The 16,440-nt window shown below is 34.7% G+C and overlaps 2 protein-coding genes across 6 annotated transcripts; both read left to right on the forward strand.

Annotated features, from left to right (window-relative positions):
• The first annotated feature begins 4,018 nt into the window (after positions 1-4,018).
• Positions 4,019-7,741, forward strand: LOC105632095 (uncharacterized). Its single transcript, XM_012214387.4, has 6 exons — positions 4,019-4,547; positions 5,706-5,868; positions 6,096-6,272; positions 6,381-6,464; positions 6,889-6,970; positions 7,095-7,741. The coding sequence occupies exons 1-6, from the start codon at positions 4,159-4,161 to the stop codon at positions 7,526-7,528; spliced, it is 1,329 nt and encodes a 442-aa protein (XP_012069777.1). The 5' UTR covers positions 4,019-4,158; the 3' UTR covers positions 7,529-7,741.
• Positions 7,742-9,269: 1,528 nt separating this feature from the next.
• TZP (zinc knuckle (CCHC-type) family protein) lies at positions 9,270-15,217 on the forward strand. 5 transcript variants are annotated; one of them, XM_012214382.4, is made up of 7 exons: positions 9,270-9,529; positions 10,596-11,140; positions 11,256-11,342; positions 11,525-13,766; positions 14,131-14,246; positions 14,406-14,521; positions 14,958-15,217. In XM_012214382.4, the coding sequence occupies exons 2-7, from the start codon at positions 10,675-10,677 to the stop codon at positions 15,063-15,065; spliced, it is 3,135 nt and encodes a 1,044-aa protein (XP_012069772.1). In that variant the 5' UTR covers positions 9,270-9,529; positions 10,596-10,674; the 3' UTR covers positions 15,066-15,217. The 5 variants fall into 5 exon arrangements, with proteins under 5 accessions (XP_012069772.1, XP_012069773.1, XP_012069771.1 ...); XM_012214383.4 differs by having other exon boundaries at positions 10,600-11,140; XM_012214381.4 differs by having other exon boundaries at positions 9,271-9,529; positions 10,662-11,140.
• Positions 15,218-16,440: the final 1,223 nt, after the last annotated feature.

Genomic DNA, 16,440 nt, shown 5'->3' on the forward strand with positions numbered 1-16,440 from the left:
ATATATAATTTTTCTTTTTCTTTTTTTTTTTTATAAATTTGACCTCCGCGTAATTTTAAACTTTATTAGATAATTTCAATATCACAAAATCAAAACATATTAGAAATTGACTTATCTAGATCCGGGTATAAGAAATTTGAAGGCAACAAGCAAAGTGAAAATTTTGGACGCAAAACACAAGCAAGCAAACAAAGCCAAAGATTTCTTCTTCAAGAATCTAGACTGTGTGAAAACTGAAAAGCATGATAGGGAGAGAAAATGAGGTATAAAAAGTGGGACTCCCATGTCAATTATGACCCACATAAAGATACTCTTACTCTTGGTTTTCTTTTTATCCTCACGTATATAAGGGCCCAAGAAACACAATGCATGGCCAAATCAAATATAAAAAACAGTCTTTCTTTCTCTTGCTCTCTCTCTGTCTTTCTTGTTTATGCTTACTGTTGAGGGGAATGCTGTCTGGTTCGAGACCATTCAGTTGAAGCATTTGCATCCAAAAGAGCAGCTTTCTTGAATGATCTCGGACCAGGCTTCATTCCCCCCAACTCAATGATTCAACACGACATTCATCAATATATATGTATATTTGTTCAGCTCTTATGTAATCTTTCTTTAAGCTTTAGTATGTTTGTCTCTCTTTTCTTCTCCTTTTTTTTTTTTTTTAAATTTCTTGCTATTTGCAGCTAAAAGTAAGCGCTGATAATCAAGATCAAGAAATGCTAGGATGCTAATTATAGAATCCATTGTTATATATATGTATTATGCTAAAATGCTATTTTTGAAGCACATATAAGACACAGATTACTTTTCCTAGTGGTAACTAGAACTGAAATGTCCTCATTTATCAATATGCATCTTCCTTGGAAATTGCAACCAGAAGAAACTTCAATCTTAATTTAGCCAGCTTTTAACAGAATCGAGGAAGTTCTATATATTGAGACTAATATGGATATTAAGTATTGATTAGTTTGTCTTTGAATATATATATATATATATATATATATATATATATAAGGATATGGAAAATTCAAATTTTCTTGGAGTTTGGTTCAAATGCCACCCATTTAGTCTGCAATACTGTCATTTCTTTGTCTTTACCAATTTGGTTGAAAAAACAGAAATGAATGTGGGAGTTAGTGTGAAAATCTGACTGAAAAAAGGAAAAAAAAACCCAAAAAAAGAGGAAGAAGAAAGAAAAATAAAGTTGTTTCTCATCTTTTTGTGGTTGAATTTTTGCCAAATTGGCTTTGCTTGTAGAGAGTTACAAAGAATATATTGAAGTTATAGCTTGGTTGCTTGCTTCTTGTAGCTTTCACTTTTCTTGCATGTCTCTATGAATACTAATATTAATACTACCAAAGTGAGCTTTGAATTTACTCCTTTTTTACCCCAAGGCCCTTATCTTAGCCAATTCCCACTTTCAAATGTCATGCGGGTCAAATCTTACCTCAGAACCGAAAATATTTTGGCATAATTTGTGCCAGACTCAATATAAACGAAAAGACTTTATTATTTTTAAAAAATTCTTTAACAATTTAGACATCACTAATGTCACACTAATGATGTAATTATAAATATGCACAGATTGTGCCAGGCACAACTCATGCCATTTAGCAAAGTTCAATTCGTAAACCCAATTACATATTGCTCATAATAAATAAAACGGTAAGCTATCCTCTTTCTATTGCAATTGAAGACATAATTAGACTAATTACTACTTTTACATCAATTATCATAGAGATTGAATTGTACTTTCTCATCAACTACCAATCTTGAGCAAAACCTCCCAAATCTCAATTAAGGGTTGTAGGACTTTAACAAGAAGGGGGTATAGGTGGATTTCAATTTTCAATAATAACGCAGTAAGTTAAGTAGACAAATCTAGCTTTAGCCTTTTCATGGATTTTTGCAACCATAATTTAATCCGTACAATAGAACAGGGAAATGACATCATTTTGTTCATATAGCAATGATGAGAAATGACATCAGTTTGCACCAAGTTAAATAGATTCTGTATTGGCAAATTGCACTTCTACTTTCTTACAATGTGGCTAAGAGGAGTCAAAAGAGAAGAGAGACAACTTGAGTGTGCATGGCAACAAAAGGTGATCCCTATGCTAGATAAAGCCATCTTCAACATTTTCTTTACAATGGATTTTGATTCTTTAAATACTTTTGAGTACTTTCTTTTTGTGACTTGACGATATGAAATTGCGTGGGAGCAAAAACATAAACAAAGTATTCAACAGAAGACTATAAAAAATGCTTGCAAAAAAAAAAGTCTATTTACAGAGTGAAAGACATAAAGGGAGATTTTGTTGGGTATCAAAATCACTAAATCTTTGCTTATCACAAAGTTTTTGTGGCGCAAAATACCATTTTTGTATAGTAATAATATAATTAATATATCAACAGAAATTGGATTCAACTGCATCCCTAGACGAACTTATCTGTAAAATGAACGGTTGAAAACCACGATTCTAACATATACAGTAGAGAAGTAGACCTCTAATCATTTTTTTGACAATTATTTCTTTTTTTTTCACCTATAAACATGCATTTCACTCTATTAAAAAAGCACAAGTTAAATAACAAACGCAAAAAAAAAAAAAAAAAATAAAATAAAATAAAATAAAAGCCCAAGTTTAGACATTCGGGAAAATGAAACCAGAAGCCCAAGACTATTCTAAAACAACATTTCCCAAATATTTAATTGTTGACTTCTGACTTCGAAATTAGTATAGTACCAGATCAAATTGAATGGATTTTTATGGCTCCGTGGGCTGGATTAAAGCCCAACTCACAATCAATTTCTCTAAAAATAAGCCCAAAAAATGTTTACAACGCTATTGGAACGTAAATTTTGAATTTGATTTAAAAATAAATAAATAGGAAACCCCCAGGGCCAACCCAACATTAGAAAGTACATTAATTAGGTGAATTAATAATACACAAATAATATTTGAAGGTTGAGATGTTTGGTGCTTCGACATTTAATATGCAAATATAAATATACAAGTCAAAGTGTATACCCCAACCTATCATACCCAACTCACATATTTTATAATAATTATTTGTATAATTTTCATCCGATAAATAATATTCTTTTCGTTTTAAAAATATAATTTTTTCTTTTTTATTTGTCTTAAAATACAGTATACTCGTAAACTTATGTTAACTGTTTTTAATTTGTGAGTTTACATATTAAATGGATCGGATAAAACCAAAAAGAAAGGAAACATCATCAATAAATCCGAAAAATCTTACCGCCAACATGTAGCTGAGGTCTGTTATTTATATCGACAGGCCAGTTGTAAACCTGATGATATATAACGGTAACGGCCCTTGGACGGCATTGGAATATCTCCTACGGTAAAGCATCTTCCAAACAAACGCCGTTTTATTATTTGACCCTCAAATTTCACATGTTAACCACTACCACTACCTCCCTTTTCAAACGCGTGCACAACACCATAAGAATGGATTTTGAAGTCAAATTTTAGAAGATTTTTAATAATTTATTTACCTTTTTACTAATTTATTTCTGTTCATCTCATAAGAATGTTGCTTAATTTTTTATAATCACAATTTTTTCCTAAATTAATAATATAAAAGACTCGTTTTTCCTCAATTTGAAAATTTTATCAAAAGCAGTAAGAATAGTTCTATATTTTTTGAGGAAGATGCACATTTAATAAGTATAAATACATATTAATCGGAAAATAAGAAAAAGGTGAAAATTATTTCTTTTAGAAAGAAAAGTAAGATAATAATATAAAAAAGTTTACCAAATACAGCATTACAGTATTAAAAAAAAAAGGAAATTGTTAGCCACGCTCCTTAAATTCAGTTAAGGTATCCACTGGGCATTTCGTTCTTTTATTTATTCATTTCCCACCCGAAACTCAACCCCCGTTATCTACAGTTGCACCACCACTGCCACGTCATGTTATCGTAATATTGAAATCAACCGCCATCGCTTATTACTCTCTCTAAATTCTGTTTTTGTTCTGCCCTTTCGATCTGTCAGACAGAAAACTCTCAATCCATAATTTTATCCATGTAAGAGCTGTAATATCTGAACAAGAAGTAGATAATAAGGCTAATTTTCCCGGGAAGTCTTAATTTTCCAGGAAAGTTAGGGAAGTGCTTTTGGAAATGGACGACACGATCTTCGATCTGATGGAGTTCTGGAAGAAACCATCGGTTATCGAAACATTTGTCGACATTTTGCTTTGTGCAGTGCCTATATGGCTTGCCGTCATGATCGGGCTCGTGATCGGTTGGTCTTGGCGGCCTAGGTGGACGGGTTTGATTTTTTTAGGGCTCCGGAGCAAGTTCAGGTTTTTGTGGACGGCGCCACCGGGGTTTGGAGCTCGTCGTCTCTGGCTGGCTTTCACAGCTCTCTCAGCTTTCTCGGTTTGCCGCACCATTTGGTCGAATTTCAAGGGTAAGAATGGAAAATCAGCGGCTATGGCAACGTCTCTGGCTTCAACGTCGGCAGCCTCGGCTATAAACTCTGAGGCGGAAAGCAGTGATTCTATTAGGTGATTGGTTTCAATTGCTTTTTTGATATTCTCTCTTATTATTAAAGGCAATTTGTTTTAGTAGTTTAAATGTTGAATTTCAGTTTGCTCTTTTTGAATATTTGTCATGACTAATTTGTAGTTTCAGTAGTGATATTAATTATTTTTTTACCCCAATTCTAACTATTAGAGAACTGCAATTAGAGTCGTGGTAGCAATGACTGGCGCTACATATCTCTGCAGTCGTATCTTTGATTCTAAATAGCATGTTGTTGTATGTCCGTATATTTTTGAGTTAATTGATGACATAATATTAGAAAGATAATGCAGATAAGCCTTTGGGCTTTTGGGGTGGGTGAGCTTTGTAGGGATCTTATCATTGAGGCTCTATGGTGACCAGATTAAAAGTGACTGTACTTACAGGAGTTCTTTGGATTGTCAGGGGATTTTGATCGAATGCACTTGGGTAGAAGCATTGAAGTTCAAGCTGGGGGTTATTCCATAATTATGGGTCATCTGAGTTTACGTGGCATTTTACTAACGTTACCAGTAGTAGCATACTTAAATGGGAAGCGGGTTTTGGTCAGGATAGCACCAAGTTTTATAAGTTCTAATTTAATGACAAGTTGTTATGTTGGACTTGGAGACTTTTTCTTTATGGCTTTGTCACTTTTCTGAATCCTCATTAGGAAAAACAGAAAAGTTAAATTGTAGCATTCATCTGCAATGGATTACTGCATTACAATTGATTATATCATTTCATCAAAGGCCAATAGCATTCAGGTGCTAATGAACTAAGGAGAAGAAACAGATTTAAGCTGGATTAGAAGTTTGTCTTGCTAAGTCAAATTACAAACTGTATTGCTGCGGATTAAGCATGGAAGATTGTGTGTTTAACTTTTAGGATCTTCCTGTTTGTCATCTTAAATTTTTAGGGTCTTCTGTTCGCCATTTTAAGAGCCTAGGATATATCCTTTTGTCATCTTTTAAGGTGTTGATGTGTTCATTTGTTTTGGATTCCTATACAAAAATATGGATTTTTTTGGTTGTTTTCACTTTCAATTTACTCGATCTTTTCTCTTATCACTAATCTATTTTTCTGGAATTGACACTTGTATTACATTATTACTATTGGATTGTTGTAGATGAATTGGTTTATGATACGTCATTTGCATGCAGCTCCCCTAGGGAACCTCAGGAGGGGGAGGAAATTGTCACAGAGAGGGATTTGGAACACCTACTGCATCTTTTTGAAGGAAAGGATGGACAAATGGAATGGCAATCTATGATGGAAAGATCTACCTCAAATATGGCATACCAAGCCTGGCGCCATGATCCTCAGGTAAATTCTTCACAGACTCTCTTGGCATTTTCTGGATCTGCCTCAAGGATGCCTGATGTTGGATGGCTACTGCCTACAATGTCCTTTCTCAATTTGCTGATGTAGCTTGTTGTTTTATGTGTGATCTCGTGCCTTATTTGTCTGCTTTCTTCAAATACTATAATTATACTGTTTAACGGTTTTGAAAGTAACATGTATTAGTATTTGCTGGTGATTTTATTCATCAGACAGGTCCCACCATGTACCGTAGTAGAACTGTGTTTGAGGATGCAACTCCAGAATTGGTAAGAGATTTCTTCTGGGATGATGAGTTTCGACTGAAATGGGATGCCATGCTTGCATACTTCAAAATATTGGAGGAATTCCCTCATACAGGAACAATGATTGTTCATTGGATAAAGAAGGTTTGTGGAATGAATTATATGCATTGATATCATGGGTTTTCAATGCCACTTTCTTTTTTCTAAGATATTATACCGAATGATAAAATTTTGTTCCTCTCCAATTTGCAGTTCCCATTTTTCTGCAGTGACCGAGAATATATCATTGGTAGAAGAATATGGGAGGCTGACAAGACATATTATTGTGTGACAAAGGTATTGGTCCAGACATTTCATGATTCATGTTTCACTGTTTGTTCTTTTCCTACTTTGAAGTGACCTTCCATGCAGAATGGTTTTTGAAAGAGAAGATTAGTTTGAGAGTTGTTTATCGATTAATTATAAAGGTAGCATTTAGGTAGAGGGGACTATGGAATTCAAAAGTCAAAACAAGATACTTCTAATTTTTTGCTTCTACCGATTCAGTCAATTTTCTACCTCACGATGCATAAAATTTAGATTTTCTTAATCTACTAGTCTCCCTTTCTCACTTCTGATCCCAAATCTTGTTGTTCCATTATGTATCTAATATCAAATGATTATACAGAATGTTCTGGAACAAGAAAATACATATAATTACATATTTATAGAGAATTGAAGTGGATATTGAGTGCTGATATTCAAGGATACAATATTGCAGGGGGTGCCATATCCAGCCCTGCCCAAGCGTGACAAGCCAAGACGTGTGGAGCACTACTTCTCAAGTTGGGTTATCAGGACTGGTAAGCAGTGTTAAGCATCAAGTTAGCCAAAATATGCTTGTTAGTAGTTACATATTTTCTAGGGATATTTTGCTGATGATGGAACATCTTCATTTTTGTTGGTGTACTTAATAAATGAATGCAGTGGAATCGTGCAAAGGAGATGGGCAAATGTCTGCCTGTGAAGTAACCCTTTTACATTATGAGGACATGGGGATCCCAAAAGATGTGGCCAAATTGGGATTACGTCACGGCATGTGGGGAACCGTCAAGAAATTGCATTCTGGCATGAGAGCTTATCAGAATGCTAGGAAATCAGATGCACCATTGTCTAGAAGTGCACTCATGGCAAGAATCACAACAAAAATTTCTTTTAATGAAAGCATGGATTCTTCAGAGCCAGTTACTGGTGAAGAGGATAAAGGTCAAGTAGTAGGCATCCAAAGACAGAAGGATTGTGGCCTTGATTGGAAATGGATAGTTATAGGAGGAACAGTAGCACTAGTGTGTGGACTTCATTCTGGTGCAATTGGGAAGTCCTTATTGCTTGGAGCCGGGCAAAGAATTGCGCGAAGATGAGAGTTTTCTTGTTAAGGCATTTTAGCCCTATCTAATTTTGAAGGATATATAAAATTTTATGAACTTGTTGAGGTATCAGATATATCATATTTTTAAGATTAATGATGTGTTATTGAAATTCCTATGTTGGCAAATGATCGTAAGGCATTTCTCATTTGTATTTGCCCTCAGATTTTCACTCCAGTTTATAGAATCTGCAGGACATTTCAGGAATCTTCAGTTTTTGTTACCCATATGTGTTATTGGTCTGAATTGCATTGCCTTCAATACAGTGACTGTATAGAACTGATATGATGTGACATAATTTGCATATTGGATTGCCCTAGAATTTGAGTAACGCTCTTTCTATTTTTTCCGTGTAAAACAAACAAAAATAAAAATGGTCTCTGATTTTTGACTCCACGACTATATTTCCCTGGTCACTGATAAGGCCTGTCTATTGTCTTAGTCTGACACCTGAAAAGCCAGTTGTATTATCATTGAATATTATTTTACAAGATTTTTTTGTCTATTTCGGTGTTCTTCAAAATTTATTCAATGTGATGATTGAGACCAACTAACAGCTAAACGACCACACGGTGCCTCCCTGTGCCTCTAGTAGTTGTCTTCTAGTTAGAACACACAGGTGGACATATTGTCCGCGGGAAACAGCTGTGACATTTTCATTGGCCAATATGACCCAAGTGCCACAACCAATCAGCTTTTATTAGGTTTGGCCACAGGCCCCTTTACTTTAGACCGAAATCCGTTTGATTTTTAACCGGATCAAAACCAGGAAGAGATGGAATGGTCTCAATTCCTATATTTGAAATCTGAATCCGGCTAGTTTAAAAATCTAATGTTTTGCGTTAAAAAAAAAAAAAAAAAACCAAAAAGAAAAAACCCACCAATCTCGTCAGATCAATTGTAAAAGATGCCATCTTTAAAAGGAAAAATGAAGCATTCTAGAAAAATAGAAGGTTAGTTTCTCATGGGATGTCTGGGTGGACAGGAAAGCTTGAAAGAGACTGCCATTTTTCCATGGATAAGTGGTGCAAAGTACTCCAAATCCAAAGAAGGTGGTTGATATAGGACCAAGACACTAACCCTACTATTAACAACGAAATGGATTGTGTGAAATCAGGGACCCATTTTTGAACAAGGTTAGAAGATCAAAGATCATTTCACTTTCAACTTTATTTGACTTTTCCTTGTAATTCTTCTCATCCTTACTAATCTTCTATGGATGTATTTATTGCTTCTTGTCAAAATTCAATGATAAAATTTGAATTTGGCTATTAATTTTCATTAAAATATTTTAAACTTTGAATTATTCTCTGATCAATTGAAAGAGAGTTAGGTTTAAAGACGATGAAGAAAACGTTGCTGGGCCTGCCGGGGCCCAAAGAATCATGAACCTGGGGTTCCTACAGACCTCCTTTTAATCATATGGTAAAATACTATATTCAAATTTAAGTTTACACATAGGAAGTTGCAACTTGCGACTAACATCTCCTAGTTAAGAAGGTTTAATAATACTAAGTACCATTTGTACTTTGTGGGCTAAAAATAGAAAAAAGTGATCTTTAATTTATATATTTTCATAATACAAAGTACCAAAGCGGCAATTATAAATAGTTTCTTTTCCTGTTATGTTTGACAGGATCTTATCATTATAGTTTTTTTTTTTTTTTTTAACTTGGAAATTTCGTAGCATATAAAAAATGGATACTATTGGCATGTAAGGTGTCCACGTGGCATCTCCTAGACCTCATAAGTCATTCCTGACAATCTGAGCCAAAGCTAGAGAATGCTTCATGTAACTGCTGTGGCAAGACGCATGGCAGTATTGTATCTATCTTGTTCTGGAACTCTAATTCGCTTTCTCGCAGTCTCTCCCATAAGTTCTTATCTGGTCCAGTTTCTTGTTTTTATGTACACTCTCTTTTAGGAGTTCTGGTCCTTGTGCGTGACATAGGAGCAACACCAAGGAGCAACTTTCAGGGATTTAAGAATAAATAGGTATATGGATCTTCATAAATGGTTATTTACTCTAATGGGTATCTCTCAAATTTCATTTTTTTAATGTAATTTGCTTTTGTTTGAATGGTGATAGTATTTTTATGTAATTCTTCCCCAATTTTTCTTTCGTAGCTTTGTTTATCTTTTTCTTATCCAGAAGATTTGTGATCTTGAATTTTCATTAACTTTTTGGAATGCATTTGTGGAAAATATCAAAATATTATTAAGTCCCTTTTCTGTTTATTGTATAAATTCTTTTATTTTTCTGATTGACCTGAATCCAAACACACACACACATATATAGGTCTTTGCAAACCATGCAATAATGGATTCAATCCTATCAGGGTTCTCTTTACAGCGGCCTTTATCCATATTGCTTTATCATATTTCTCTTGCTATCTGAAGTATTAGGGAACCTAACTCTAGTTCTAAACAATAAACAACTAACGTTGTAATCTTGTGTACATGTATGGCACTGATGAACTTTATTCGCTCTCTTAATTTAATATGTAGATATATTTTAATCTTGATTGCAACTCCTTAGTTAATATTATTTCACTTTATGTGACAGTTGAATTGCATTCATATCTATACAAACTGTAATAAGGCCTGATCTTGTAACGTTAGGTAATATCACATCGGGTGCTATGTTGCTGGCAGCGTATGGCCATTCACATAAAAGTTATGAACTTGCAGTTATCAGTTACATATTCTGAGAGATTGCATAGGACTAGTACTGTAGTTTATGAAGCTGTTGATCATTATTTGCTATTAGAGAGCCACTATTTAACCTGTTATCTAAAACGAAAGTGTGGGATGATATGAGATCTTTTCCAAAATGCAATGGAAATTCCAAGTTGTCTCTAAAGTAGTATGTAGAACTGCTTAATCTCCATATTCTTATACGTTCATCACTGCGTCAGACAGGGATTAGTGTCAGAATTTAATGAATCTGGATTAAACTCTGAGTACATCACTGCTATTTTTTCTGGAAATTTTTATTTATGCTTGGTATTTGGAAACTTTGCCTCCAGATTAGTACATATTGATCTAATGTTTTGTGTAGACAGAATTTTCGTGTTTAGCACCATGGAGAAGTCTGACTTTGACCTGGACCTGATTGGCATTTCAGGATTGCCTACTGTATGAAGATGAACGTGGATGATAAAAACATAGAACCATTGACTGATTTAAGCCTTGCTCTAGGTTTTTCCAATCAGTGCATTGAGAGTATATTGAATGATGATAATCCAGGTGCAGGTGCAAATGCAGCTTCAAGTTTAGACATGACATTTGTGGCCACAGACCCTCTTTCCGAACTGGTTTGGTCTCCGAAGAAAGGTTTAAGTATTAAATGTGCTGACGGCAGCTTCTCCAACAAAAAGGCATCTCTTCTATTGGGTGTAGGACCTGTCAATATGGCAAGTGGATCAAGTTCCAATAAACCTATCAGAAGTTTTGATAAACCAATCAACAAAACCAAGTTTATGGCATCTCTGACAGCATGTGATCTGAGAAGTAAAGTTACTAGAGAGGATGATTCTGCTAGGTTTCCTACTAGCGATGTAGGCATCATGCCATTTAGTGGAACAAGTCATGAACTCAAGGCAGGTAATGAGGAATTGTTTTGACATACCATAAACAATGTAATGATTAATGTTAATGTATAAATTTTATGTTTTACATTCCAAATTTGTCTCCTTTACTAGCAACTTTTATTTGGCAGCAACTGATGATTGCATGGAGGAAATGAAAAATGCAGTGGACACTTTTTTTCTTCATAAGGAGGACCCGAGAGATAACAAAGGGGAAGGTATATGTGATTCAGTCAATCTTCAAATACTGAAATGCCCAGGACGAGAAAAAGTGAAAAACAAATTTGGATTATGTTTTCTTTGCAATTTTGTTCTTCATCAGAAGATGTAGCATCATATTTTCATTTTTCTCACACCTGACTGAAATGGCATTGTTTTCTTCTTTTGTCAATTGAAACAGGCGAAACCAAAATGGATGCGACACACAAGGATCAAACTTGTGAGGAACCTATTCAAAGAGCTACATATGTTAGTGACGAGAATCGTGCATTAGGAATGGAAATTGTTTTTGCACCTGAATCTCATACTATGGAAGAATGTGAAGCTCTTGATGCTAAAATGAAAAATTTAACATCCTTTGGAAAAGGACATAGGGAACTGGAAGCAACTGCTGAGAATGATCTAGAAGCTCCACTTGATGAAAATGCTTGTGGTCTGAAAACTGAGTTTGTAGCTTTGCAATCTGTTAATAGAGTCAAAAATAACAGTCATCAGGATGATGAGTTTCTTCCTACTAACAAAACTCTTGCAATTAAACAGTCTCCTACTAACAGCAGAATCCAAAGAGATGAAAGTGGCAAGTCGAAGGCCTTATCCGATGGAGGGGCAAGTGAAAGGATGTTGAATGAGGAGGATGGAAGCCACGAGAGTGTTGAAAGCTGTAACACTGCTGGGCTATATTCAACAGGAAAACGGCGATGGAACTTTGAGCAACAGTTGATTGTAGGGAGCAAAAGAGTAAAAAGGCAAATTCAAGAAAGTCCTAGTTCTGCACCGCCTATTAAACAAGATAGCTCATTCATGAATTGGATTTCAAACATGATGAAAGGATTCTCAAAATCAAGCAAAGGTGACGAACCTTCTCTTTTTCATGCCCTTGCAAATTCTAATCATGGACTTGAGAATCCTGATCGTGATGTTATAGCATGCAAAAGAAATGGAGATCCTGGTTGCAGGACTATAGGCTTTCAATCAATTTTTCAGTCACTCTATTGCCAGAAGACAAATGTTCAACAAGCTGTCACCTTGAGTGTTGATCATCGAACAGAAGGATCAGAAGAACTTGAGCTTGATAATAAGAGATGCAACTTGAATGCTACTCCAATAGCTTGTCGTATGGTGACTGGTAATGTTTACAAACAGTTTCTTCCATCAAATAAGAGCTACAATGGGATTTCATCTGGCAATCAAATGAGTCCAGTTGTACATTCTAAAGATGTATATATGAATTTTGCTGCTATTCAGGAAAACAGCAGCAATAATACCGCAGAGAACAAAAATCCAAACAATTTGGCAACTGATAAGGAGAAAGATGGAACAAGCTCCAATTCATCTCAGGGTAAATGGAAGACAAACAGTGTTGAGAAATTTGATTCTGAACCTCCATCTGAAGGGAATACGGCCTGTAATTTAGGTTCCAAAGGTGAGCTGTTGAAAAGCTTATGGATATCTCGGTTTACTCCAAAAGCTTCTGGTCCCTTTTTGAACCGAGATCTTTCCAACAAAAGTATTGTTGATGCTCCTGATTGTTCTGCTGATGGTCTGACATGGAAAACTCAATTACAGAATCCTCTAGCTTCTTCCAGTGAATATGAAAATGTTGAGGTTACTGAACAATCTGCTGAAGAGCCACAGCGTGTGCAAAACTATGGTACTGCTTCTGAGGCCTCATTTGGTTTCTATAAAGTTAAAGGACAACATGATGACAAGTCCATCTATAAACTGAACCCGATCTTGCTTTCCGGGAGTTCAAAAAACTCAGATGCAATGGCTTCTGTCTTTGCAAGGAGATTGGATGCCCTCAAACACATCACACCATCAGATGAACCGGATGGCACAGCTGAAGCAATTATGACATGCTTCTTTTGTGGTATAAAAGGTCACAATTTGCGAGAATGTTCAGAGGTCCCTGAATCTGATCTTGAAGATCTTCTAAGAAAGATCAATTCATATGATACGGCAAAAGAATTGCCTTGTCTGTGTATTAGATGCTTTCAGCTCAATCACTGGGCAGTTGCATGTCCCAATACATGTTCAAAACCAAGCAATCAAGCAGAATGTGGTACTTCTTTGGTCAACCATTGTGGACTCAGCAAAATGCAGCTTCATGTAAGAAATGAAGACAATATAATGCTAAAAGATGCTGCTGGTCGTGCACTTAGAGTTTGTGATAGGAATGATTCAGGAATGGAGAAAGGTACGAATTTGCTCTGGAAATTGAATGAAGCTGCAAAATTTGGAAAACCGAAATTGGATGTAAAACTTTTCGAGAAAGAAATTGCTCCAAGTTCTGTTGAAAAGAGGTGGAAAGGAAAGCTAATGACACCATTATATGGATTTAGTGATGACCAGATTTCTGATGCACCAAAAGAAATCTTTGATGCCATAAGAAGGCTTCGTCTGTCCCGAACAGATATTCTAAAGTAAGCATATCATATATTGATTTTGAACTTGTTAAAATTATTTTCCCTGCTACTTGTTAAGGACTGCTCCTAGCATACAGCCCATAAGAATTAAATTGAAGTCAACTGATAATGTTTCTGGAAATTCAATCATACAAGAATTATACATCTCGTTCTGCTTTCTTATTTACGGTTGAACCTTGGAAGTCTTACTTGTTAGCAGCTAAATAATTGGTGACTCAATATTGGGATGCCCTGGGAATTGAAAGTCTCATTCCTTTTTTATATTTTAGAAACTTTTGAACTAATTTCTTTCTTGGCTTAAGCTAATCTTACTAGATTTGTTCTATATTTGACTAATTGTTCTATCTTGCACTGGCATCAGATGGACAAATTCCCGCATGCCACTTTCAAATCTTGCTGGTCTTTTCCTGCGTTTGAGGCTGGGGAAGTGGGAAGAGGGACTAGGGGGAACCGGATACTATGTAGCTTGCATTACTGGTATGGCTAGAATCATGTATTCTCTAACCCTACAATTGTATTGCCTTGGTAGATGATTTGCATATCTATAATGAAAACATCCTTTTAGATGCAAATCATCAATGCAAGTGCTTCATAGTGGCTCATTTAGCAATTTATTCTTTTGGTCTGAGCACACAGGAGCACAGATGCAGAGTTCACCACAGAAATCGAAAAAAAAATCCATTACTGTCAATGTAGGCGGGATCAAATGTTTAGTTGAAAGTCAATATGTCTCCAACCAAGATTTCCTTGAGGTAAAAATCCAAACTTGATCCTCTGCCTATTTGTGTCAAAAGCTGAGAAATTGTTTGTTGTTTAGGCTACTAGCTTGAAACTCAACTTTTATCTATTAATCTGTTGGATTTGATGGGTATACCCTTTTCATGTTCATTTTTTAGATGCTGAAATATAATTTTGATGGAAATATTAAAAAAATGTACTTGAAGTTGTATTATTTTATCCAAAATCAAAACTTCTAATCATTAAAAAAAAAAAAAAAATCCAAATTCCTTGTATACCAAATAAAATAATTGGAGTCCCGTACCAGCAAAAGCGAACCAAACATTGCTTGACAGTTCAACCAGGAAAAATGTTTTTGTAAGTTGAGAAGGCAATGATCCTTACTACCTTATCCCTGATGATGGAAAAAACAAAAAAAAAAAAAAACAAAGATGTATTTAATTCTTGCAGGACGAGCTCATGGCATGGTGGTCTGCTATTTCCAGGAGTGGTGGCAAGTTACCATCTGAAGAAGAGTTAAGATTGAAAGTCGAAGAGAAGAAAATGTTGGGATTTTAGGCTTAAATCTATTTCAGAGTATAGGCATTCATTGTCAATAGTTTTGAGTTACTGTCTACACAATTGTAAAGTTACAAGCAATGCCAAAGGTGAGATATGCCTTTTTTGTACATAATTTCATTTATCGGATTTAGTTCTTGTGTGAGCTTCCAGCTCTCTCTGTGTCTCTGTTTTGAAATAAATTACTCCTTTAGCTTTAGGCCAAACAAGATAAAGATAAAGAAAATTAACCATTGGACCTCACAATATAAGGAAAATTAACCATTTTTTCTAAATAAAATGGCTAAAAAAGGTTAATTTGAAATTAGATTTATCACATTCTGTCCAGACGGAATTTTGCCATTTCATATCCACTTTGTACATAAAGATAAAGAAAAAAAAAATTACAATGATGGATTCTTAAGCCACTATACAAATTAAATAATGGACAGATATTCTCCAATATTTCCTGTCTAACCAATTAGTAGTGTTGATGCATTTCCCCTTTTTAATATAACTGGGACCTCATGTCTGCGTGCACCATCATTCTTCGACCATCATTCTACCTAATTACCATTATATTGTGGATCCCACAGTAAAAGTAGTCTTTTGTTTAAAATAGTTTTCTTCATATAATAAAATCAGACGGAAATTTTTAAATTTTAGATTTCTAATTATTTAAATTCTTATAATAAAAAATAGAAAAATCGATTTGTAGATTTAGTTATATCTAAATAATTGGTCAATTTTGATAAGCATGGTGATATATTTTTAGTTATACAGTTTTGACTATTCGATTCATCCGGATAAACTATAAATGGTCATTTTTCAATTTGGATCTATCAACAAAATTGGAAATGGCAAACCCATGCATTGACCTGCTAAATCGACCAGACTTAATCATTCATTGGTCAAAATTAAATGGATGTAGCTCTTAGTTTCTAATTTAAATATCATTCTTAATTTTCTATTCTATTGCTACCGGTTCTTATTAATTAAATGTTTTTTTTTTTCATCCAAAATGCTTTTCATACGTTTTCAATCCATCACCTAGAGGTATACTACCAAGATGTTAGCCGCTAGACTATCAGTTCAAGACCCATGTTTCTATTTGTCAAGTAAAAGCTTTCACCAAAGAAAGCTAATTTGCCGCGCTCTGTCTAAGCTACACATTAAAATAATAATAATAATAAAGCTCTGACTTTTTATTTGTCTTCCATTCAGATTACAACACTATACACATTTGTAATATATGCGTGCGCAAGTGAAACTAAAGAAATTCCAAGTGCAGTATCGTTATTGTTTACAGTGAATAACTAAATATTCTTGAAATATATGTGTCGATATCGATTGAAACGTCTTAACTTCGAATCCTATTAATTAAAATTATTTTTAT

This window comes from Jatropha curcas, chromosome 7 (genome assembly GCF_041381405.1).
Source record: "Jatropha curcas cultivar XTBG-Jc1 chromosome 7, XTBG_Jcur_1.0, whole genome shotgun sequence".
NCBI classification, from domain to species: Eukaryota; Viridiplantae; Streptophyta; class Magnoliopsida; order Malpighiales; family Euphorbiaceae; genus Jatropha; species Jatropha curcas.